Source organism: Leguminivora glycinivorella, chromosome 9, assembly GCF_023078275.1.
Source record: "Leguminivora glycinivorella isolate SPB_JAAS2020 chromosome 9, LegGlyc_1.1, whole genome shotgun sequence".
Classification (NCBI taxonomy): Eukaryota; Metazoa; Arthropoda; class Insecta; order Lepidoptera; family Tortricidae; genus Leguminivora; species Leguminivora glycinivorella.
Genome location: NC_062979.1, coordinates 16,387,024 through 16,411,592, shown reverse-complemented (window position 1 = coordinate 16,411,592; position 24,569 = coordinate 16,387,024). Strand labels below are relative to the sequence as shown.

The following is a 24,569-nucleotide window of genomic DNA, read 5'->3' as shown; positions in this document are numbered from 1 at the left end:
GTAACGCAAATAATACATTCAAAGTGTTCGTTTTCATTCCGGTGGTTGAAAGGTTGGCGATTTAAGTTTGGTAAACTGAGGTACAGGATTCAATTCCTACGACTTCCACGTAAAAAGCGTTGTTTTGTTTTTATATTAAATAGTTCTCTCAACTTTATCGCCGTCTTCATTTTTAGCGGCTAACTCTTCTTTCGCTTTCCTAAACTTCTCAGACATATAGTTCCAATACTTGCTTCTAATCTTATCATACTTGTTCGCCAGATCCTCACACAGCGCTACACCTCTAGTGGGGTTATGTAGGCATCCTATTTCGTCCTTTTTTATAGCTTCGTCACAGATATCTAGGATGAAAGCTAGTAGGAATGGTGAGCGGCACTTATGTTTATATAAATCCTCACAGAAGCCGGTGACTACGCAATTTCCGCTGAGTCCTCTCTTATCGTGTAGTAGTAAGCCTCTTAGATAGTTCCAAGCGCTTTCGTTATTTTTGACGTGTTTGATTTTGTCCATGGTGTAGCAGATTTCCTTCTGCACGTTCATGTCGGACCAGCCGAGGTGGTTGTTCATGATGAAGTAGCGCTGGTTCCAGGCAGAGTTGTTGCGCACGTCCTGGGTGATCAGATTGTCTACGAACTCCATCTCGCGGTCGTACAGTCTGGAATGGTAGATGAATTTGATGGTTATTTAAAATAGGTAGAAAATATAAGGATCGTCGGTCGGATCCAAGGGCGAGTACGCTTTTTAACCAATTTCATCAAATATCCTTTTCAATTATGACAGAAGGGCTAAGATAAACTATCCACTAGCTGCTATACCTACACGGGAAGCATGGTCACGCGATAGACGATAAAATAGCAGGCCGTCCCTATCGCACTATTAATAAGTGCGATAGGGACGGCCTGATATTTTATCGTCTATCGCGCGACCATGCTTCCCGTGCTAGTGTAGTTGTATTGTGGCCACCAAACGCATCTACTAAGCGTGTCAAATGAACTCGGTAAAATCCAATGAGTTGTCCGTTTTTATTCGCAGCTTGCAGCTAACGGGCGTCAATTTTAGAAGTTTAAGTCAACAAAAACATAACTAATGCCTCGTTACGTGATATTAAATTACAACAACACAACAATTTTATTATGAATACTCAAGGGCCTGAGACATATTTAAAATCACAGGCAAGTAACAACTTAGTACAAAATCTGACACGCTCGGTCCCTATACAAAGAGATGAATTTGTTTCTTCTATGTAAATCTAGTTCTTTGGTTGTGGCAGAGGGAGACCGCTAAAAAGATGGTGGGAAACTTGGTTACATTTGAACAACAATCGCAGAACCCTGTAGTGCACAGTAAGAATCGGAAAAACGAGCCCAGTATTTGCCCAGCAGTAGGACACACACACAGACTAACTTTTTTTGTAAATGAAGTCTATACAAAAACAAATTTGATGATCATCATTGGTTGCATCAAGTATAGTTTAAGGATTAAGGATTTACCCAGGTTTGTGTGTTAGTAGTGACCAAAGAGGATCGAGTGTTATAGAGAGTTACTGTCAAAGTAAAATGTGTAATCACAGTGCATAGACTGCTATCTCTCGACACAGGCTTAAAACTTTTGAACCTCAGTTTTGACAATTTGGCCCATATTCTTTATTCAAAACCAATTCATTAATTATCATCAAAACAACAACATAGTAAAAACTTACAACTAAACACTTATACTAAAAATCTTACAAATAAAAACTTATACTACTTAACTACAAATAAAAAATTTGGCTCAAATCGTCGCCAGTGGGTAAGGTGCCCAGAAGGCTGGCCGCATTGCCCCGCTGGATAGCTAGACTTATCCGCTGAGCGAAATACTGGCCAGCCCTCTGGTCACCAGATGCGTCTATGAGGCGCTTGGACAGCTCCTCATAGAGGCGACGCGCACTAGGCCCCCATGGCCCCAAGGTTTCAACCCCAAACGCCGCAAATATGTAGCTACTGCCGAGGTTGGCATACTTGCGACGTTTGAGGTCTTCAGCCGAGGATGCAGCCGCACCAGCACCAACTTTAGTGCTTGGAATATGGGACGGAGCTAGGGTGTCTACACATGTAGCATCCCAGACGAGCGGCCGACCCATACTCCAAGGCACCAGCGTCATTCCATCAGGCCGCTTGCTATCAACCCTGGCCAGGCCGTTGGGTTCGAGGACGGCCGGCACTTTTGCGCTAGCAAGGGCCCTCCGGATGACGTCGTTGAGGATGGCGTGGCGAGGAATTCTCCCGGCACTTCGGCTGCATGAGAGTCCGTGGTGGCCAAGACTGTCCACTGTAGCTCCGCACTGGCAGCGATGGGGCACATTTGTTGACGCCCCTATTCTGAGACAGGTGGCTAACCGGAATGTGGTGTTGTCCAGCAATGTTCCTATTGTGGTGGATGGGAGTGTATGTAGCCACAGACCTGACTCCCATTCCGCGGTAGCGAGGAGGCGAGCCCGATCTGCCGAATCAAGAGCCGTCTCTAGGAGGTGGTCCCTTGTTAGACGGCAGAGAGGCCCGTCCCACTGCTTTTGCGAACATGGGTTGACAGGCAGGTCTGTGTTTGGGCATGTTAGCTGCCAAACATTCTTGGCCTCGGTACAGTGTGCAGCCTCTAGGACCCCAATGGAAGGGGCTAAAATTTTCCCGATGAGGTTTTGAGCACCGTGTACCGAAGCCAAGAACGCAGGCAGCGCCACACTAGAAATTTTACGGACGCCCAAGCCGCCTAACCTGATGGGTAGGCTAGCCTGGGTCCATGATCTTTCGCCAAAGGAAATATTGAAGATGGTGGTGAGAGTTTCCAAAACTAAATTGTCCAAATTTGAGATCAGAGAAGGATGCTTCCAGAAATGTGAGCCGCGAAGGATGTATGTGAATTTGGGTACAAATAAACAGTGTTTTATGATGCAATATGCCGAATGTATGTTAATATTAGCCAGACGATGTGATGATGCTTTAAAAATTTCGATTTTCGTGTCTATGAAACGATTAAACGATTGGTCCATGATGGGACAACCAAGGAGTTGAAGCGTTTCTTTATTAATAATTTTGATTCCTGGAGCTACTTGTTCGAACTGTTGTATTATGTGCTCTTTGTTAGAGCAGGTCTCTGTAACAAAGAGTTCACATTTTGAAAAGTTAAGGGATAAGCCAATAAGTTGTAGATCAGTTTTTAATTTCACTAAATCATCTAGAACTGAAATCGCTTCACCTCCGAGGGTGCCATCATCTAGGTACCATATGTTCAATTTAGAATTTAGATTTTTAAGTATGGGATGAATGGCGAGACTGAATATTGCTGGACCGAGAGGGTCGCCTTGTTGACAACCTACGGAAGAAAACAAAGGGTCAGTTTGGTAAAACAATTTAGAAGGGGAACTGTAGCACTGCCAGAGAAAGTTGTAGGTAGAAGGAATTTTATCTTTAATTTGTGTCAACAAGGCGCCCCTGTCTACTGAATTAAAAGCGTTGGAGATATCCACCTTCAGAAGAACCTCTCCTGCTTGGCGCTCTATATAGGTCCGTACGGCATGGACAGCAGCTTCGCAGCCGCTCTTGGACCCGAAACCGAGCTGCACAGGCTGAAGTTCGGGAGCTAGGTCTTTAAGTATAGAGCGACAAGCTATTTTTGCTGCAAGGCGGCGCAAAGTGGAGCCAACCGCTATGGGCCGGATGCCGCCATCTTTTTTAGTTAAGGCGCATAGGTTTGCACCATATAAGATGTTTGTGATCTCTAGAGGGACTTGACCAGCAAGCATGATGTTTACAAGAGCCGTCAAGTCCCTCAAGAGATTTTCCTTGGTGTCACCGCAGCCACAGTACAAAAGGTCCTTGAGGTGTTGTGGAGATAAACCGTCAAGGCCTCCTGCTGAACCATTGGGAAAAGAAAGAATGGCTCCAAGAACATCCTCGGTGGATGCAATTAGAGTGGGATCATCAGGTTGAGGGGGATCCGGGAGATCCAGGTTCGGGTCTGAAGGTGGATGTTTAGCGAGAAGAGCTGCGAGGGTGTCTGAATTGGCCGGTGCCACTGCATCGTCAGAAAACAAAAGACGGGCAGCTCCTTTGATGTCTCCGTCAGAGATTTTGCTTTCCACTTTTTTAAACAAATTTCCGCTAGGGCGCTTAAAACTATCCGCAGGGTGATTATTTGTATTGTCACTGCAGCAATTTTGTTTTATAATTTTTGTGAGTGATTTAGATTCTTTACTCTTATCAGGTTTAATATGGAGGACTTTGAACGTAAACATCAAAAGGTTCTCCCAACTGTGGACGGAATTGTTCGAAATAATTTGTTTGATTGTCTCAGAGAGGAATTTAGCCACAGTCACGCGTGCACCACGAGGTACGCGTTTTAGAACTGGCCGCGTGGTTTTTGCGTCACTTAAAGTCTTCCAAAAAGGTACATTTATATTTTGGGAATCAGAGGTAGAGACCTGTGGCGTGGCGGCGATGTTAGGCTGTGACGACGTAGGTGCAGGCTGGCTGTGGCTGTTTTTTTTATGTTTTTTAGTAATGTGAATGTTGAGGCCCCTAGAGCCTTTAAAGTAGTTGGGTTTTGTGCATTCTGGGCAACGAACATAGCTTTCTGACGATGCAGCAGGTGGAGCAGAGTTAGAAAGAGGCATCAGCAAATAACTGGTCTTAAAAAATTATATATATAAAATGCTTAAAACTAAACTAAATATAAATCTAAACAGCACGTAAATATATAATTAACTAAAAGTATAAAGAATAAAAATTAAGGCTTGATTCCCTGCCGTGGGCCCAGGCGCAGCGGCAGCGGGCCTGGGCCCCCGCTGTGTGCTGCAGTGCAGTTGCAGGGGTTCTTTTAGGCAGAAAGGTCACTTCTGTCGATTCCTCCACTTCCACTTCCAACTTATATAGATTGGATTTAAATCGCAAGCACACCGCTTGAGCAGATACACTACAAAAATGAGATTTACAGCTTTGTATACTCGCTATAAACACTATTTATTTATCAATTATTTTATTTGTTGTGATAGGGGCTTTGACGGCTGTCATTGCGAACCGGGAGCATTGCGTTCTCGTTGTGACGCTTTTTCTGGGTATAAATGCAGTTTTGTCTGAAATATATACTATCGACGTGTGTTTTAGCAATCTGGCACACATTTGCTATTCCAAAATACCAGGAGTAAGATAGGTAAAAATAAATTTTCAAGCCGGACGTTTTTAATGATTCTTAGCTTGATATGTGTTAAAATGTCAAATATTAATCTAGCCGAGCGTCCCCTAAAGGTGTATCGCCATCTAGGTCACCATACCTTTTTCTATATGGTTTTGAGGTACGTTTTTTTCTTAGACTTTAACTGTCTATATGGAGTTACATATGTTTTTGGTAGTGACAGAAGCATACCCAAAGGTCTTGACAGCCCACTGTCTGTGTTGCCAGGCGTGGTAGTTCTTGGGGTCCTGTATTAGAGCGTCGCTCGTCAGCGCCAGCTCCTGAGACGGGTCTTGCAGCCATTCCACTAGAACTTTCCGGTGATGCCATACCTGGAAATATACATTTTGGTTATATTACTTGTTAAAACTTTATTTAAATAAATAATGAAATATTGAATGTATACAACTATCGACTGGTTAATCGTAGGGCCGAACAGAGAAGATAAACTGGACTTTTTTCAATTATTACTAAACCTCTCTGAATTAATTGTAAGCTTTATTTAATAATATAAAATGTGTGCTGAGTGTTGTGGCTTTTATCATTATCATTACGTAAACAGTTAATTAAAACTTTGTCCTTAACTTAAGGACAAAGGAATTAAACCTTAAGGTTTAATTAATATATTCTTGATGTGGTGTCTAGTATTTGTTTTGAGTTTTGGTGGTACAATAAAGTGTTTACCTAATTAATATAGCATTTAGTAGAAGATCATCATCATCATCATCATCATCATCAGCCCGCTGCAGTCCACTGCTGGATATAGGCCTCCCCCAAGGTACGCCACAGAGCCCGGTCTGCTGCTTTATGCATCCAGCTTCCGCCGGCCCCCCTATGCAAATCATCCCGCCATCTAGCCAGAGGGTGTCCCACACTACGTTTACCAAGACGCGGTCTCCACTCCAGAACACGCTTGCTCCAGCGGTTATCGGTTCTGCGACATATGTGGCCAGCCCATTGCCACTTCAACCTACTAACTTTCAGAGCTATGTCGGTCACCTTGGTTCTCTGGCGGATCACTTCGTAGTTCGTTCCGAATTTTGTCCCTCAGAGACACTCCAAGCATAGCTCTTTCCATAGCACGTTGAGCGACTTTAAGCTTGTGGATTAGCCCCACAGTCAGAGTCCACGTCTCGCATCCGTACGTCATAGTAGTAGTAGTAGTAGAAGATATAAAAATCCTTTAGGAAAAATACTTTACACCTAACTTGATAATGTGAAGGTTAGAGCTTAGAAATTTAAGTTTATTTTATTTTAACCCATCATCATCCTCCTTGCGTTATCCCGGCATTCGACACAGCTAATGGGAGCCTGGGGTCCCGCTGTGACAACTAATCCCAAGATTTCGCGTAGGCACTAGTTTTACGAAATCAGCTGCCATCTGACCTTCTAACCCTTGACAGACAAATATCAAATCACATTTCGCACATAAGTTCCAAAGAACTCATTGGTGCTAGCTGGGGTTCGAACCAGCGACCTCCGGGTTGAAAGTTAGACACTCTTACCGCTAGGCCACCAGCGCTTTTTATTATATTTTTATTTTAATTACTCACTTGATAATTCTTAGGTGAATGTGTGATAACTGATTCAACATACTCTAGTTCTGGTCTTAAATCTGTCCCCAAAGCCTTCAGCAGATCTCTCCTGAAACATCAATTTACAGGCATATTTGAGGATATGTATAACAAATATACATAAATAAATAAATAAATATTATAGAACATTCTTACACAGATTGACTGAGCATTCTTACACAGATTGATAATTTTATATCAACTACAAAATTCACACTGTGTTTGCACAGTCAACTTCAATACCTATTACTGGTTGTTTAAATAACATGAGTTCTTAAAGCAAAGCTAAAAAAATAACACTAAATTACGTCTTTCCTCATAATCAGAGATTGCATTTTTGTACGTCATCTCATACTAAATGTCATCAAAATGGCGTAAGGCACTAAGAATATCGCAAATCCGTGCGATCTCTGCTTATAATTCTGTCTGTTTCAATAACATGTATAATTGATGTCTTTATCCATACTAATATTATAAATGGGAAAGTGTGAATGTCTGTTTGTTTGTCCGTCTTTCACAGCAAAACGGAGCAACAACTTGACGTGACTTTTTAAGTGGAGATAATTGAAGGGATGGAGAGTGACATAGGCTACTTTTTGTCTCTTTCTAACCCCCCATATGGACTATTCTGCAATTTTCGAATTTAAATCGAGCGAAGCTGTGGGCAAAAGGTAGTGTAAGTACTTATAAATGTTAACTCTTAGATGTGGATCCAGGCATGTAAATTTTAATCTCAGCAATCCCCAAAAAGTTTGTACATTTGGATCACTTTTTTGTTAGCAGATTTCTATACATTTTCGGTAAAGAAAAAGGAAAGTTTCTTACAAACTACCTGGGACATTTTGGGAAACCCAGTGGATCTTGCTCAGCGTCATGGACTCTATCAGCCTACCAATTTTTAGTTATCTATTCTTTTAAAGGTCAAGTCAAGATCACTTTTTGTATGACCAAATTTGTCAGGCAGGATGCACGGGGTTAATCAAAACTTTTTTTTTATATATATAGCCTATATTGTTTCCCACTGCTGGGCAAAGGCCTCCCCTGTTTTCCGCCACTCGTCACGGCTCTAAACCATGTTTTTATAAAATACCTGTATTGCCACACAGTGTAATTAGCTGGGTTGAGTTCAACTGCATCCTTAGTCAGCTTCAAGGCCCGTTCAGACTTCTCATTGGTTTGCAGGACTGCCCGGAAGTACCCATACACATCTTCAACTGAAAGTTACAAATGCAAGGTTGGTTGTCACTTTGATGTAACAAAATTGATGTAGGATAAAGTAGAAAGTTGCAGTTTAAGAATAAGTAAGTTTTTCATTCAAAACTGTAAAAAAGAGCACAGAACTTAAAATATGATAAATTTAATAATAGTTGAATGCTACACTTGCACTAAAACTTCCTTGTGGATGAAAATTGATACTAATTTAACAGGACATAGGTACCTATTCTAAAAATGTATGAATTAACTCAATTTTATTAGAAGATCCAGCAACTTCAGTCATGCATCAATACAATATGATGATGTACAAGTGTGCACACAATGATTCAAGCATTTTATTTGCATAGTAACTAAAACACTTAAATATTTTAGTGTTAAACTTTGTACCACCTTGTAACCTACTAACATAAAAATAGATCATAACTGATTACTATTTTTATAGCTGTCTAGTGAATGTAATTATGAAAAGTAATCATGATACATACATTTCTCAGAATGAGCAATAACCACAACAGGCCTCGGCCCATCATTTTCAGGAACTGGTGTCACGTCTTTCCATTCCGGACGATCCCGGTAAGGCACCCAGGTAGCGTCACCATCATATTCATTATCAGACATGTTCACTGAGCACTGCAACGACTATAATACTACTAACACACCGTTTTTGTACAATAAACTAACTCTCTTATCAATAAAATGTACATAGACGTGAGCAAACAGTAGCGCACTCAAGGGCTCCTTCAATTTAAGTCACCGGTTTATCTTTATTTATTTTCGGGTTTAACACAGGTAATTTTATTTGAACAGGGACTTGGCAATGAAAGTGGAAGTTGAAGTTTTACGGCTATCAAACGAGCTACAGCAAAGCAACCTCTACTCTCATTGCGCATTGACATTAAAATTTGACATTGACAATTTTAATTTGACAAATTTGACAGTCACAAGTGACGTACGCAATCAGACACGTTCCTAAACCGCACAAATTTTAACCAGACAGTGCAATATTAAATGATTAAATTAAAACAAATAAGTTTTGGATTAAAAAATAATTTGTACATTTAATGGCCTCCAGTTGATTATTTTTTATAGTACTTACGATGTGATTACGTTGAGTAAGCATCAAGAAAACACACTTAACTTTTACTTGATGGTCTGTGTCTCATATAAATAGGATTCGGGCTAAACCGGACCAAAATCGTTCCGGTAGGTTCCGGTGTGAATTTAAACTATGGTTAGACTTTAAAAAAAACTCTGTCATTCACAACTTTTCAATAGGAAAAGGCGGGAAATATAACTTTTCTATGAAAGGGCTATGAAGCCTATGAACATTGAGCAAACATGAGGCGGTCAAGTACTAAAATAAAGCTAGGAACATACTACGCGGACGTCCGTCGTCGATCGACCGCGGACGGGGATCTGGACAATGAATATACACTTAACCGTGCAAACTATCGTATATCGGTCGACGGACGTGGACGTGGCCTTGAGCGCATGGACGTCCGATCGAAATCTGGCTCGCTGGATGTTTTGGTGACCGTCCACACTGATCGGTCGCGGTCGCGATCGATTTACGACGGACGTTCGCGTAGTATGTTCCTACATTAAGCCTTCCGCTTTGCTTTGTTTGCGTTTGTTGTCTAAGTGAAAACAGCTTATCCCACTCCGTCGGTCCGTCTCTCGAATAACATTAAGTTATGTATGACCTATAATTATTTATTTGTATTCAAAACATAAAGAAACGACAAATAAATTCAATAAGTATGTATTAAATAATAAGTTATTATGTTACAACTATCAGGTAATAAATTAAGAGGAATCTTTGAGCTCACTTATCATCTAATTTTACCGCACAGCAGTCATAGTTCGAGGAATACTTCCCGATTCGCCGGATTCCTGTTTTGCCGGATTCTTGTTTCGTCGGATTCTTATTTCGCCAGGTTTTTTTGATTAAGAAATACTATAGAAATATCGCGGCTTTACCTATCTATTAAATAAAATGCAGACACTTCGTTACATTAATAATTAAAAAATATCTGGGCGACCGAGCTTCGCTCGGTTTTATTTTAATAAATCATAAAATAAATAAATATACAAGAATTGCTCATTTAAAGGTATATTTATTTTATTTGTTATTCAATGTTACCTAATCAGATTACATTTAAGATAATTGGCATAACCTGTTTAAACATTCTACTACTGTTATTCTTCCCTCGACGTAGTCATTGACTATGGCCCTTTCTTGTCGATATCTTGACATGTTAATTCGACGCAACTGTGTAACATCGGGGCAATGTAGCTGCATTTTTCTTATAACAACATCTTGCTGCTGTGCTTCGGCTCTGAGTAACTGTATAAATTGAAAGAACACCGAAAATTTCTTGAACCACTTTTATTTTCTTTTTCGAAATTATATTTAAATCCTCTTAGGACGCCTTTTACTATCGGTAAATACTATCTTGTTAGTTTCGTCAGTTTCCATTTTCAATCAAAATTTGTATTGAATGCGTATAAGTTTATTTAACGTACCTATTTTGCTTCACCAAGACATTGAAAAGAAATGACATGAAAACAAATGAATATGAATCTTAGACAACGAGGTAAGTATTTAATTAGTGTCCAAGTGGCCAGTACTTCAGGTTGTAAACATGTACATTGGTCGCAAGAATCCAAATATCATTTACTTGAGGTTTTAAGTACAGAGTCTACGTGCTTTAACTTAACCTGGTTACGAATCTCCGGTTTCGTGCGAGGCCGAAGGGGTTAAGCGTAAGATGAATAAATCGTTGCGAATTAAAAGACGCTTTTCTCCCATTACAACTTCATAAGTTTAAGAAGTTCTTATTCGCAACTAATTTCCGGTAATAAAAAAAGTTATCTTGATTCTCAACTGGTTGTTAACAAAAAATAAACATTCTTTATTTACACCTGGTTGCGAATCGCAGTTGAGAAAACGGCCGGAAGCAGATCAATTCATACAATAAGAAAATATAACCACATGTTTCCTTTACCTGGGTGATTTTATTGTATATTAATATTTCCGACGAAACAAGAATCTGACTAAACAAGAATCCGACGAAACAAGAATCCGGCAAAACAGGAATCCGGCGAATCGGGAAGTATTCACATAATTTACATAGCGTAGGTCTACCAAGCGTAGGTTAAGCCTAGTCCGTTGCTGTAGGTCATGTGAGAGACGGCAGGGGCTGCGGAATATGCTACGCCGAGAAGTCCGCCTGCTGTCGCCACCTGTAACAAGTTTGTCACCTAGAAAACGCGCGAAACTCAATTTTGTACGGAACGAAAATCAAAAGTGTTTCATGAATATTTTCAGAAGTGTTACCTACTATTCACTTGGTTCCAACTATTGTTGCTTAGAGTTCATCCAAAATCTCTGCAAAGTTTCACGAGTTTTAAAACACTAGATACCTACCCACCCTCCTTCCATTCCCTCGAGTAGGGGAACCCTTTATCGCGAACTAAGATAGGTTATACATTATACAGTTACAATTTTGACACGTGGCACCCCATCAACTTACTTTAGCAACAGGAGCTGCGTACGGGGAGACGCCGACATGAGAGACTAGTGGCGCCGCTACCCCATGATACGCCGTGGCCACTGGCGCTAAGCCATGATACGCGGGCAGGCCGTGGTACGCCGGTGCCAAGCCGAGCCTGCCGACCGCTAACCCAGGGTTGCTGACGCGCACGTCGGACTTGCGCACGCTTGAGAAAGGTGTGTCAATTGCCTTTGAGTATGTTGATATCTGGAAAGTAGATTAGGCGATTTAGCACAACTTGCGTCCTCGTGCGCGAGTTCATACTTCAAGAATATACTGTGCTTCAAGTCGCGCTAGATGTATGGACTAGCGCGCGACAACGCAAGCTATGCTAGCCCGCCAGGTATGGGTCTAATCAGGGATCAATTAGAGGGGACAGCTAGGGGTAAACAAAGTAAGCTATGTACAAGAACCATCCATGTAGGTACTGAGACCTCTGAAATTCTGCTTACTATGGCTTGGTATACAATTATACATAGTCGATACGATGAAACAAAAGGACTGATTAGAAATTACCAGCCGGCGGGCAAGGCACCCCATCGTAATGTAGTCTCTTAATAGCAATTTCTACATAAACCCGGGCTAAAGGCGATTGCACTACGGCGGGATCGTTAATATCGTCTTAATTATAGCTGGTCCCTACACATATGTAAATATCTAATTGTAAGGTTTCCCGCCATGAGGTTAGGGGAGCTACAATAATTAAAGACTACTTACTTGTCCAAGGTTAAAAGGCGACCTCAAAATATTGGACTGTTGCGAGGCGATAGCAGGTTGGGCCGGATAGTTGTTGTAGGGGTAGCCGCCATAGGCGACAGGAGCGATGATGCCTGCAGCCTGGTAGACTGACGCCACGCAGGCGAAGAGAACAAGCTGTAATGGAAAGGGTTAGAACGATTATGAGGATCTGCAACTAACACCGCAGTTGGTAAATTGCGGGCATCTTTGTCTATTAGTTTAATTAGGTACAGGGGGACAATTTGAACTGGCGGGTCATTTCAAACAGGTTATCAAAATATTTTTCACCACACCAACTGGTAAAGGCTTACTATGCTACTTGCTATTCGAAAACAGATAGCAAAATTGCACTTTATCCACGAGAGCAAAGTAATTTCATACAAATTTTAACTTCATGTCTTAAGCTGGCTGGTGGAATTTACCTATAAATGATGATTTTGAAACATACATATTGAATAGATGGATTTGATTTAGTTTGATGTTTTAAAGTCAGTATTTTGTTCGTGTTGGTGTGGTGAACAATTTTGTGTTTCACTCGGTGGCAAAGTTTGTTTAACCTTCGTGCCTCGAAACCCTCGCAACGCTCAAGATTCCATTGGATTATTTCGCTTGCTCGGGTATCAATATTGGCACGTGCGGTTAAACAACAACTTTGCCCCCTTGTATAACAAATAACTATTGTTTTAACGCCGAGTGTGGAATTCAATACACGAGAAGTAAAATACATTTTCTCAAACATGCAATGAAATATTGTCTTTACGTTCCTTAAAATGGGCTGGGAAGTATCGATTTTTGGGTGCAACAACTCGAGAGGACTGTAAAGGGATTTCATATTATTTTTTAGGCCTAAGCCTGCAAAGTAACTTTTTTTTATAAAATATTGTCCTTTAGAGCATTTTTTTTTATTTCATTGTATGTTTGAGAAAAGCACTATACATGCCTCAGCGTGAAAACGGATTCCCGGCCTCGTATCCCTATCCGGCCTTGCTCGCACGCTCGCTCGGCCGTATATACCTACTTGGCCGGAAATCCTCATTTTCCCGGCCTCTGATGTAATGTACTATTGCACCCGTGTGTAACACAAAACTTTTCCCCTCACTACAGCGAGGAAACTTCAACGCAAAGAATGCGTTTAATGAAAATGAAAATGCAAAAAATGAAAATTTATTGGTAACATTTGGTTACACAAAGGTCTAGATCTACAGGTGGTAAATCATCTTCATTAGTAAATTCACCTACTTTTGTCAATTTTAAAGCAGTTAATTTGACTACATTCAAGGTCAAATTACTTTACCCACTAGTGGATAAAAAGCGTTTTTGCCCGCTGGCATTTAAGGATAAAACACGTGTTTCCGAGCTAGTGAGGGGAAAATAATTATTCCATGTTTTACAGTATTAACTTCAGACCATTATTAGAGTTCACTGAACGCGCATGCTACTTACATGCGACCAGAGGATACTCTATTTTTAACCGACTTCAAAAAAGGAGGAGGTTCTCAATTCGACTGAATGTTTTTTTTTTTTTGTATGTATGTTACTCGATATTTCCGAGAATCGTGGACCGATTTTCAAAATTTTTTTTTTGATCGAACCGGTATAACCCCGAGATGGTCCCATTGGCACCAAGTCAGGGAAGTCAAGCCAGTCATGATGGGATCCTGGAGAAATCGAGGGAACTCTTCAAATGTTATAGGCACATGTAATGTTTTTATTAGTCTATTTTTCAAAGGTACACCAGTATTTACGTCTGATGGTAATAATTTTATGTGGCTGAGCTGATGATGGAAGGTCAACTCCTCAATGGTTAGGAGTTAAAGGATAATTCTTTCACTACTGTACATGTATTCGGACTGATACATATAATATCACTAGGAACCACTAAAAATCAACAAATAAATAAACTTTTTAACAAAAAATAAAACCGCCTTCAAAAATAAGCGCGTTACAAAACACGGAGAAACTAAAAAGCCAAAAATAATAAACCTTTCAATTCAGATTTCTTATCGTATTGCAATAAGCTAAACATCCAAATTATAAACAAATCAATTATTTTTGGAGTCGGTACCAGCCTGTGTATGGTTGGGTGGGGCAAACAGGCAATAGCAAGGCGACGAATAGGTCTGGTACCGACTACAAAAATAATTGATTTGTTTATAATTTGGATGTTTAGCTTATTGCAATACGATAAGAAATCTGAATTGAAAGGTTTATTATTTTTGGCTTTTTAGTTTCTCCGTGTTTTGTAACGCGCTTATTTTTGAAGGCGGTTTTATTTTTTGTTATATTATTTTAATAGGTAGGTACATAATTAAAAAATGGAATATTCAATATTTAGCGGATGTACCTAACTGAAGGATTAGGTAAAAATTCAATTTGCAATAGGTAAAGTTCCGTGGTCTGTTAAAACACCCGCGAGTGTCAAATATGCCTAAGGCTAATTTCACTTGTTCTAATTATAGCTGGTGACATGACGACCCGTAAGAAAATGTCAATCATCTTATTTTGTGTCAATAAAGTTTAAGTTTGGTAGTTACCTAATGCTCTTGAAGAACACGATACCCCTAAATCTAAGTCCAATTATTTTTTTAATATTCAAGCTTCTTAAAAACAAATTGAAATATATATCATACACGAAAGAAAAAAACGGCAAGGCCCACTGGTGGCCGAGCTGGGAATCTAACCCGGGTCTTCAGCTTACGCAGATTTTCTTTCGTGTATGATATCTATTTCAATTTATAATTTATATATAGTACCTAGTGTGACTACTTGGAAAAAGAACAAAAAAAATATTCAATAAAATAATTTGATTTGTTCCCTAGTTCTTAAAAACATTTTATTTTACTCACTTTGAAAGACATATTTCTCGACGTCGGACCCTCAGAAGCTCGGGTACGAATATGTAGCGCCTTCGGACCCACTAAGGCTTTTATACTTCAATGACAACACATAAAGGGCCATGTGTGATAACAGTAAGTAAATCCTGGGCCTCTAGCCAAACAATCCTGGCGCTCCGTGGCGAACGAGACTCAATTGACTTTGACGCCAATATTGTCGCGGAGATCGCGAAGTCTGTTATTGTGGTATGTATCTAAACCGTCATTCTTAGCGTATTCTTGACTGGTAACACTGGCGATGGAGGTGAGCAAGTGTCAGAGGTGACCGCGAGGAGAAAAGAGCGGAAACGAGTTGAGACACGTGGAGAGAGATGCTCGGAGTACTGGTACGTAATTCGCCGTGTGGCACGTGTACGACGCTCTTGGTAAGTGAGACATTGCTATATTTGATATACTCATGGATATTGCAGTGACCATGAGTTAACGGCTACCTTGAGATAGAGCTGAGTTGTTGAGTTGAGTGATATTCTGTGTGTAGCTCGAGTTTGAATGCAACATGTGAGGTGGCTGGTATGCTATCGGTTTGAGTTACTGGAGGTTACTTTATGGAGGCTGATGGATGAGCTGTAGGGGTTGTTGTGGAGGCTCGTCGGGGACCACATGGTTCCCACCTCAGTACTCATCGCAAGTTCTTGAGCATGAGATAAGAGTGCTGAATTGCGGGATGCACGATGAGTTCTCCTTTGGAGATTCAGTTGTGCCGTGCATCCACTGATAAGAGCCACGGGACTTGGGGCCCTTCTAATTTTCCCTGAGAGAGTTTAGAGGTTGCATTCATAACAAGAGATGAGATCGAGTTAGATTTGAGATGGAATTGTACGCCCATCGAGTGTTGATTCATGGTCGGTGCAATGGCTATGTTGTACTGTGTTATATGTATAGACCCATGTAGCCAGATTGCTGTTACATCCCTTCTAGAGTAAAAACTCCGCTACATTTTTGGTGGAGATGCTTAAAACCAAACTTAAAGCAGTCTGTCGGTTGCGGTTGACGTCTATGGAGAGATAAAAGAAAGAGTGTGAACTTAATATTGAGAATTTTCTGTTCAACTCATTTTTTTTGGTTTGGGTATGCCCATAGTGGTGTATACACATGGGGTAGTTATGACCATTGTGGTGGGTATAGACAGGTAGTAATATTACCTACCCAACCATGAAGAGAATGTGCACGTCTCGAGCTCCGTACTTAATGTTGCACGGAGGACCGGCCGACAGATGAGTTTTATTTGTTCTATAAGTCTAAATTTTATTTACGCAGAAATTGTAATGTGTTTAAAAATTATTGATAAAGGAGCGGTATTTACGCATTCTTTTAAACATTGGCAACACTGCTCTGTCCACGTTCGGAAATACACAACTCATCACGTTCGGAATTTATTATATAAATCTGTCATTCTGTGCACCTTACTTCGTTTGTTTTATTACAAATTAATTTAGGTGTAAGGATAATAATAAATATTAAAACATTTACTTGTTTTATTTCCCTCACGGCTATATTTACGATGCAGTATATTTGTTGTGTCTGGAACGAATCGGCAGCGGACACGACATCGACAGATTGATAGGTCAGGTCGTGTAAGGGAGGCTTAAGAAATAGAGTGAAGTTTAGTCTATGGCTTAAGTTTTGTAAACTTACCCGGTTTTCTTTTCGTTTTTGCGTGCTGTGATAAAAGTTTGTTTCTAGAAGTGAAAATTAAATAAAACTGTGCAATTACTTAATTTAGGAGTGCTAAAGTGTGTGAGCAGATTGCTAAATAACTCGCTGTAAGTAATAAATTTAAGACGACTTCACTATTAAGTAAATATAGTTATTAACATCTTCTTGTAAAACTAGCAAACTTCTATGGTTTAAAGTGGACTCAAAATCAATGCATTTCATTGCAGATTAGCATCAAATAGGACAGCGGAGGGGAGAAGTCTACACATTAGACTTTTACTTGATTCGGGAAGCCAACGTACCTACATAACAAACAAAATAGCTAAATTACTACATATCAAACCTGACGGAGAAGATTGTCTAATGATTTATACATTTGGATCAGAGAAGCCTAGAGAAATGCTTTGCCCATATGCAACCATTACTATAGTAAGTAAACGTAATGTTGAAAGAATGATTAGAGTGAATATAGTCCCATACATCACTACAAAGGTACCAATGGCTATGATAGAGTCACCAATAATAGACATCTTGGCTGACGATACTTCTACTGGTGAAGGCATTGATTTATTGATTGGAAATGACTTATACTTTTCATTCATCAGAAAGAGTGTTGACTTGGGGAATAACACCTTTCTAGTAGATTCTGATTTTGGCTGGTTTCTCGCAGGAAGTGCTACCAACAACACGGAAGGGGACATTCTATCTGTGGCTACGTATTGCCAGTGCCATGATATTAATCAAGACCATTTTACAGAACCAGATCTTCCCCTGCGTACCATAGACGTCAAATTCTTATGGTCACTTGAGAGCATCGGGATATGTGATTCTCCAAAAACTACATATGAGGAAGAAGCTGTTCAGCACTTCAACAAGACTGTCAAATACAGTGAAGGAAGGTACCAGGTCAAGTGGCCATGGATAGAGTATCCACCAAAATTGCCTACCAATTTCGGACTTGCCTTTGGTAGATTAAAGGGTGTATTGCGAAGATCAAATAAAGAAGATAAAACAGAATATGAGAAAATCTTAAAGGAACAGTTGGAAGCTAACATAATAGAAATTGTGGATCCTTCCACTCAAGTCGACCATCCTGTTCACTATCTACCTTTTCATATGGTTCAACAGAAAGGAAAAAGGGGCAGACTGGTCTATGATGCTTCAGCTAAGTTAAAAAACGAGAAAAGCTTGAATGAGTGCCTGTACAGGGGCCCAAACATGCTGGAAGACTTGACAGGATTGCTGCTGAAATTTAGGATTGGGAAGATTGCTGTCACTGCAGATGTTGAAAAAGCATTTCTTCGAGTTGGTCTACAGAAAGAGGACAGAGACGTGACCAGGTTTCTCTGGGTCAAAGATTTGGACAAAGAACTGGCTGAAGACAACATCGTTCAATACAGATTCTGCAGAGTCCCTTTCGGGGTAATATCAAGCCCTTTCCTCTTAGCAGCAACAATTCGATACCACATTTCAAGGACTAACAAGAGTCTGCTTCCAGTGATAGCGGATAAATGTTATGTAGACAATTTGGTGACTTCGGTTCAGTCAAGAGAAGAGGCTCTCAAATTGTATGCTCAAACTAGAAACTCATTCAATGAATTAGGAATGAACATACGAGATTGGATGTCGAACGACCAAGAGTTCATGGACAAGATTCCCAAGCAAGAGAGAGCTAAACCAGAAAGTGAAATGAAAATCCTCGGGTTGGTATGGAATTTGGAAAATGATACTTTACGTCTCAATCTGAATAACGATACTTTTGAAAGTGAGACTGTAGACAGGGGCATTACAAAGAAAGGAGTCTTGAGAATGCTAGCGCGTCTGTATGACCCATGTGGATTCGTATCCCCACTCGTGGTACCGGGAAAACTCTTGTTCCAGGAGATCTGTACTAGGAAGTTCAAATGGGATGAGAATCTGCCTGAAGACTTGTTGACATCATGGAGGAACATAATTAAAGATTTAAAAGCTGTTAACGAAGTAGAACTGCCCCGACATGTTACAAGTGGAGTAAAGCCGGGTTGTACTAAGTACGAACTACATTGCTTCACTGACGCGTCAATGAATGCATATGCAGCAGTCGTCTACTTGCGTGTCATAACTGAAGAGCATGTATCAACTTCGTTTCTTATGTCTAAGTGCAGAATAACCCCGGCAGAAGACAAGAGCGATCTCAAAATTCCTAGACTTGAATTGCTAGGGTGTCTGATAGGAAGTAGACTTCTGAAGTATGTCAAAAGCCACCTAGACCTAAATATATGCAAGATATATTTGTGGACGGATAGTCAAGTTGTTCTAGCTTGGATCGAATCAAGTAGGCTGCTTCCACCATTTGTATTGAGACGAGTCAATGAGATCAAGCAAATTAAGGATATGTTAGGAGTAGAGCAGCGCTATGTTAACTCAAAACAAAACCCTGCAGATATAGCTACTAGGCCAGAACTGTGGCATCAAAAACGGGATCTATGGCTCCATGGTCCAGATTTTCTTCTACAAGACCAAAACAATTGGCCAAAGCAGCAGAAGAACGAAGAATTGTGCTTGGTTGGGAGGGCTCTGGACATGGTGGACGGTCCAGAGATGACAATGAAAGGATATGAAGACCAAGATAATGAACTTGACTTTCCTGAATTGGAAGAAAATTCTGCACCCACGACACTTCATGAAAGTTTGGATTCTTTGCAAGACCTCTCAGAAAAAGAGTCAGTATCCGAAATAAAGAAGTTGCAAGGAAAATACTTTTCAGAAGAAGTTTCAGGAAAGGTCACTAGTTTGTCACGAAACTTAGGTCTCTTTAGAGATGAAGATGGGATCTTGAGATCCAAAGGAAGGTTCGCAAATGCAAATTTATCATATGATAAGAGATATCCCATTTTGATTCCGAAGAAATCACCCTTCACAACCGAGATAATACTGAAGACGCATAGAGATAACTACCATGTTGGTGTACCGCACACGCTAAGCATATTACGCGAGAAGTATTGGATCCCTCATGGGCGAGCCCAAGTACAGAAAACCCTAAAGATGTGTTCACAGTGTGAGAAATATGCCGGAGGTCCTTACAAACTGCCACCACCACCTGCACTACCCAGTGAAAGGGTTAACTATAGTTCTCCATTTACCTTCACTGGATTAGACTACCTCGGACCGGTTTTAGTGGAGACAAATACTGGCAGAGAAAAACGATGGATTTGTCTTATGACATGCCTAGCAGTTCGTGCTGTACATTTGGAGTTGGTCAAGGCTTTGACAGCTGAGGAGTGTTTGCTAGCGATACGGCGTTTCGTAGCTGCCAGAGGACCACCTAAAGTATTGATATCCGACAATGCACTACAGTTCAAGCTGACGAGTGAAGTACTGATCAAGTCATACTGCCAGGAGAAACATATCAAGTGGAAATTCATTACGCAGCTTGCACCCTGGCAAGGCGGTTTTTATGAACGTTTAGTTGGACTGGTAAAACACTGCCTTGATAAGCATTTATTAACTGATGGTCAAATGCAGACAGTAGTGAAGGAGATTGAGGCTGTCTTGAACACTAGACCTTTGACTGCAGTGGGTTCTGACCCAGAGGCAGTGCTGCGGCCAGCAGATTTTCTATCCCTAGGTGAGTGCCTAGAGATAAACTCAGAACTTTGCGAAGGAACCTCACAAGGCACCAATACGAAAGTCGACTTGGTAGAAGGCTGGAAGAGAGGTCAGAGGATACTTAACGAATATAAAGAGATGTTCACCAACCAATACCTACCAAGTCTGCGGGATAGATTCAGCCACTCTCATAAACAACCGCGAGTGATATCTAAGAAGTCTCCAGAAGTTGGTGACATCGTTCAGATCAAGAATGACTCCAAACATAGGATCAATTGGAAGGTTGGCAGAATTTCAAGCTTGATCCGAAGCCGTGACGGTGAATGCCGAGCAGCCAAAGTGGTAGTTGGGAATACAGAATTCACGAGATCCATAGCACACCTGTATCCGTTAGAGTCTGACACGTACGGCCCAACAGATTATGCACGTTTACCAACACAAGACACTGAAATGGCAGAGATACCAGCTGAGCCCATGGAGATAGTTGAAATTAGAGAACCCCGAAAGTACCTGATACGATGGTATCTCCTGAGCCCGAGATGGAGATTGATGAGTTAACAATCCCTACTGAATCGACAATCGAGAGAGAAGTTGTGTTAGATTCTGAAACTAGTCCTATGCAAACTGAGCAAGCTTCTGATAATGATATACCCGACGAGACAGAAGTGAAAGAGACAATTGTTATGGAAGACCAGCCACAGGAAGTGACTAGAGCAAGGCGGAACGCTGCCATTTGGGCTAGAGAACGAATAGCCGAATGGACGCGCCAGTTGATGACGCTACTTATGTGATCTTCTCGCCTTCGGGAGTGTCGCGGAGATCGCGAAGTCTGTTATTGTGGTATGTATCTAAACCGTCATTCTTAGCGTATTCTTGACTGGTAACACTGGCGATGGAGGTGAGCAAGTGTCAGAGGTGACCGCGAGGAGAAAAGAGCGGAAACGAGTTGAGACACGTGGAGAGAGATGCTCGGAGTACTGGTACGTAATTCGCCGTGTGGCACGTGTACGACGCTCTTGGTAAGTGAGACATTGCTATATTTGATATACTCATGGATATTGCAGTGACCATGAGTTAACGGCTACCTTGAGATAGAGCTGAGTTGTTGAGTTGAGTGATATTCTGTGTGTAGCTCGAGTTTGAATGCAACATGTGAGGTGGCTGGTATGCTATCGGTTTGAGTTACTGGAGGTTACTTTATGGAGGCTGATGGATGAGCTGTAGGGGTTGTTGTGGAGGCTCGTCGGGGACCACATGGTTCCCACCTCAGTACTCATCGCAAGTTCTTGAGCATGAGATAAGAGTGCTGAATTGCGGGATGCACGATGAGTTCTCCTTTGGAGATTCAGTTGTGCCGTGCATCCACTGATAAGAGCCACGGGACTTGGGGCCCTTCTAATTTTCCCTGAGAGAGTTTAGAGGTTGCATTCATAACAAGAGATGAGATCGAGTTAGATTTGAGATGGAATTGTACGCCCATCGAGTGTTGATTCATGGTCGGTGCAATGGCTATGTTGTACTGTGTTATATGTATAGACCCATGTAGCCAGATTGCTGTTACATCCCTTCTAGAGTAAAAACTCCGCTACAAATATGGAAGAGCGAAGCGAAAGAAAACTGCTATACAATACGGAGCGTAAAACTGTACGCTTGGCTAGAGGCACATAAGGTCATGTTTGATAATGATAACGCCCATGAAACTGTCTAGTCTAGGGCGTGGTCAGGACTTATTGTCCGGTTCACGGTAGCGAACTTTTGAAGATTGGCACAAATGTATACGTAAAGTAACTAAGTACTAAGTAGGTACTTATGTTACATACAGGATGTTCATTATATCGCGCAGGTCGGGTAGGCAATGCGCAGGTAACACCCTGAAGGCATCCATATGCGTGTAACATTTCTAGAGTAACAGCTTCAAAAAGATAATACTGATACATTATATTCCAGTACTAACAAACATAAAATAAAAGTCGGTTAGGTTAACTGGCATTATAATTCATTTATAAATACATCATACAAACCTAATTGCTTACAAATTGCAAAAAATTGCACTGCAATTAGGCGACATTTACACGACCAATTAATAGTGAGATAAATTAGTGCTCCAGATTTTATATGAGACAATTAAAGTGTTGGGGCCTATTTATGCATGCACAGTATGCACTCATTTGCATATTTAGTAGACATGAAATAGCCTACATCACTTTTTACAAGCGGATGTTGGTGAATGACGAATATGTCAGTAGGTTAAGGTGAGAAAACATTTTGTTTTTGTGCAGCAAATATATGAATCATCACTATCACTACATAGTATAAAACAAAGTCACTTTTTTTGTCCCTATGTCCCTATGTCCCTATGTCCCTTTGTATGCTTAAATCTTTGAAACTACGCAACGGATTTTGATGCGGTTTTTTTTAATAGATAGAGTGATTCAAGAGGAAGGTTTATATGTATAATAACATCCATAAAATAGTGGAGAAGTACTGTTATTTTTGAGGTTTCTAATGTGATGTCGTAAATAATTACATGCGGGTAGATTATATTTATTTGTCTACCCCGAACATTTATATAAATTAATATCGGGTAGTTTTGTGTTGTTTACATCTCCGGTGACATTTTGCTGGGACGTCAGTCTTCCGCGACCACGGCCAGTGCAACCTGGCCGAAACGTTGGGAAAAAGGTAAAAATAATGTTAATTAATCGCATTCGACCTGTATGTGACTTTAAATATGTGTACAAAGTGCGAGAACTTAGTGTTATCTTGATAAGGGATAGGGATAGCGATAGGGATAGCGATATCACTATTACATAGTATAAAACAAAGTCGCTTTCTCTGTCCCTATGTCCCTTTGTATGCTTAAATATTTGAAACTATGCAACGGATTTTGATGCGGTTTTTTTTTAATAGATAGAGTGATTCAAGAGGAAGGTTTATATGTATAATAACATCCATTAAATAGTGGAGAAGTACTGTTATTTTTGAGGTTTCTAATGTGATGTCGTAAATAATTACATGCGGGTAGATTATATTTATTTGTCTACCCCGAACATTTATATAAATTAATATCGGGTAGTTTTGTGTTGTTTACATCTCCGGTGACATTTTGCTGGGACGTCAGTCTTCCGCGACCACGGCCAGTGCAACCTGGCCGAAACGTTGGGAAAAAAGGTAAAAATAATGTTAATTAATCGCTTTCGACCTGTATGTGACTTTAAATATGTGTACAAAGCGCGAGAACTTAGTGTTATCTTGATAAGGGATAGGGATAGCGATAGGGATAGCGATAGCCATAGCGTTAGCGATAGCGATAGGGATTAGGGATAGAGATAGGGATACGGATACGGATACGGAAACGGATACGGATACGGATAATATGGGTATCGTTAGAGGGATACGGATAATCGGTCGGCGGTCTCTTACAATCAAAGTGCTCTAAGACGATCGTTGTTTGCTTGCTTGAAGATTACGTTTGCGATAAGTATAAGCAAAATGTAAAAAAATTATAAGGGATAATAGAAAAAAGTACTTTTTACCCACCGATCATATAGTGTCGAAATACGGGCTATGTGGGATGTTTATAAAGGTTTCCCCAGCGTATATAGAATTACCTACGCTGTGGTCGATGTGTAATATTTCTACAATCATTGCAAGCAAAAGTATTATGTGCAATCGAAATAATCGCAGATAAATATACCAGAGAAACCTAAGGATCCAAATGAAAATCTTAATGAATACTTTTATTACGCGGGCGAAGCCGCGGGTAAAAGCTAGTTAATTCATAAAAAAAGCAACTACCTACCTGCCTAACGTAACCTAAGAACTCAAAGGCGAAAATACTATAATATGTACCTACAGTTATTGTCGACTACAAGTACTACTACCTAAAACACTACTATTAATAGTAATTTATAATTGGACATGAAGGTATGATATATTCACCAATCTCTCTAGGTATGATTATAAAAAGATAATGTCTCGGCCTGGCAAATACAAAGTCAATTTGTGCACTGAAATGTATCCTATCCGTCATCCGCTTAGAAGTAGAGCGAGATCACCTGGTTTTTATCGTTGAGCCTGTATTTAATGTAATCTCTTGTGTGCAACTTAGTCGTGGGTTGCAAATTGCATTTTGCCCTCGT

The 24,569-nt window shown here is 40.5% G+C and overlaps 2 protein-coding genes across 2 annotated transcripts in view; both read right to left on the bottom strand.

Moving 5' to 3' along the window:
- Window positions 1–122: 122 nt before the first annotated feature.
- Window positions 123–8,889, bottom strand: LOC125229441 (protein farnesyltransferase/geranylgeranyltransferase type-1 subunit alpha). Its single transcript, XM_048134277.1, has 5 exons — window positions 8,480–8,889; window positions 7,870–7,993; window positions 6,759–6,849; window positions 5,398–5,537; window positions 123–655 (listed from the first exon to the last, which is right to left on the bottom strand). Exons 1-5 carry the CDS (start codon window positions 8,610–8,612, stop codon window positions 136–138), a joined length of 1,008 nt encoding a protein of 335 aa, XP_047990234.1. The 5' UTR covers window positions 8,613–8,889; the 3' UTR covers window positions 123–135.
- An 851-nt stretch (window positions 8,890–9,740) lies between these two features.
- The window catches only part of LOC125229291 (3-ketodihydrosphingosine reductase), a 54,970-nt gene continuing 40,141 nt past the window's right edge, over window positions 9,741–24,569 (bottom strand). Inside the window, exons 4-7 of the mRNA XM_048134088.1 lie at window positions 12,269–12,424; window positions 11,531–11,758; window positions 11,117–11,240; window positions 9,741–9,861 (exon numbers count right to left, since the gene is read on the bottom strand). Of these exons, the coding sequence (XP_047990045.1) occupies window positions 11,139–11,240; window positions 11,531–11,758; window positions 12,269–12,424 (486 nt within the window). The 3' untranslated portion in view covers window positions 9,741–9,861; window positions 11,117–11,138. The remainder of the gene's footprint in view (window positions 9,862–11,116; window positions 11,241–11,530; window positions 11,759–12,268; window positions 12,425–24,569) is intronic.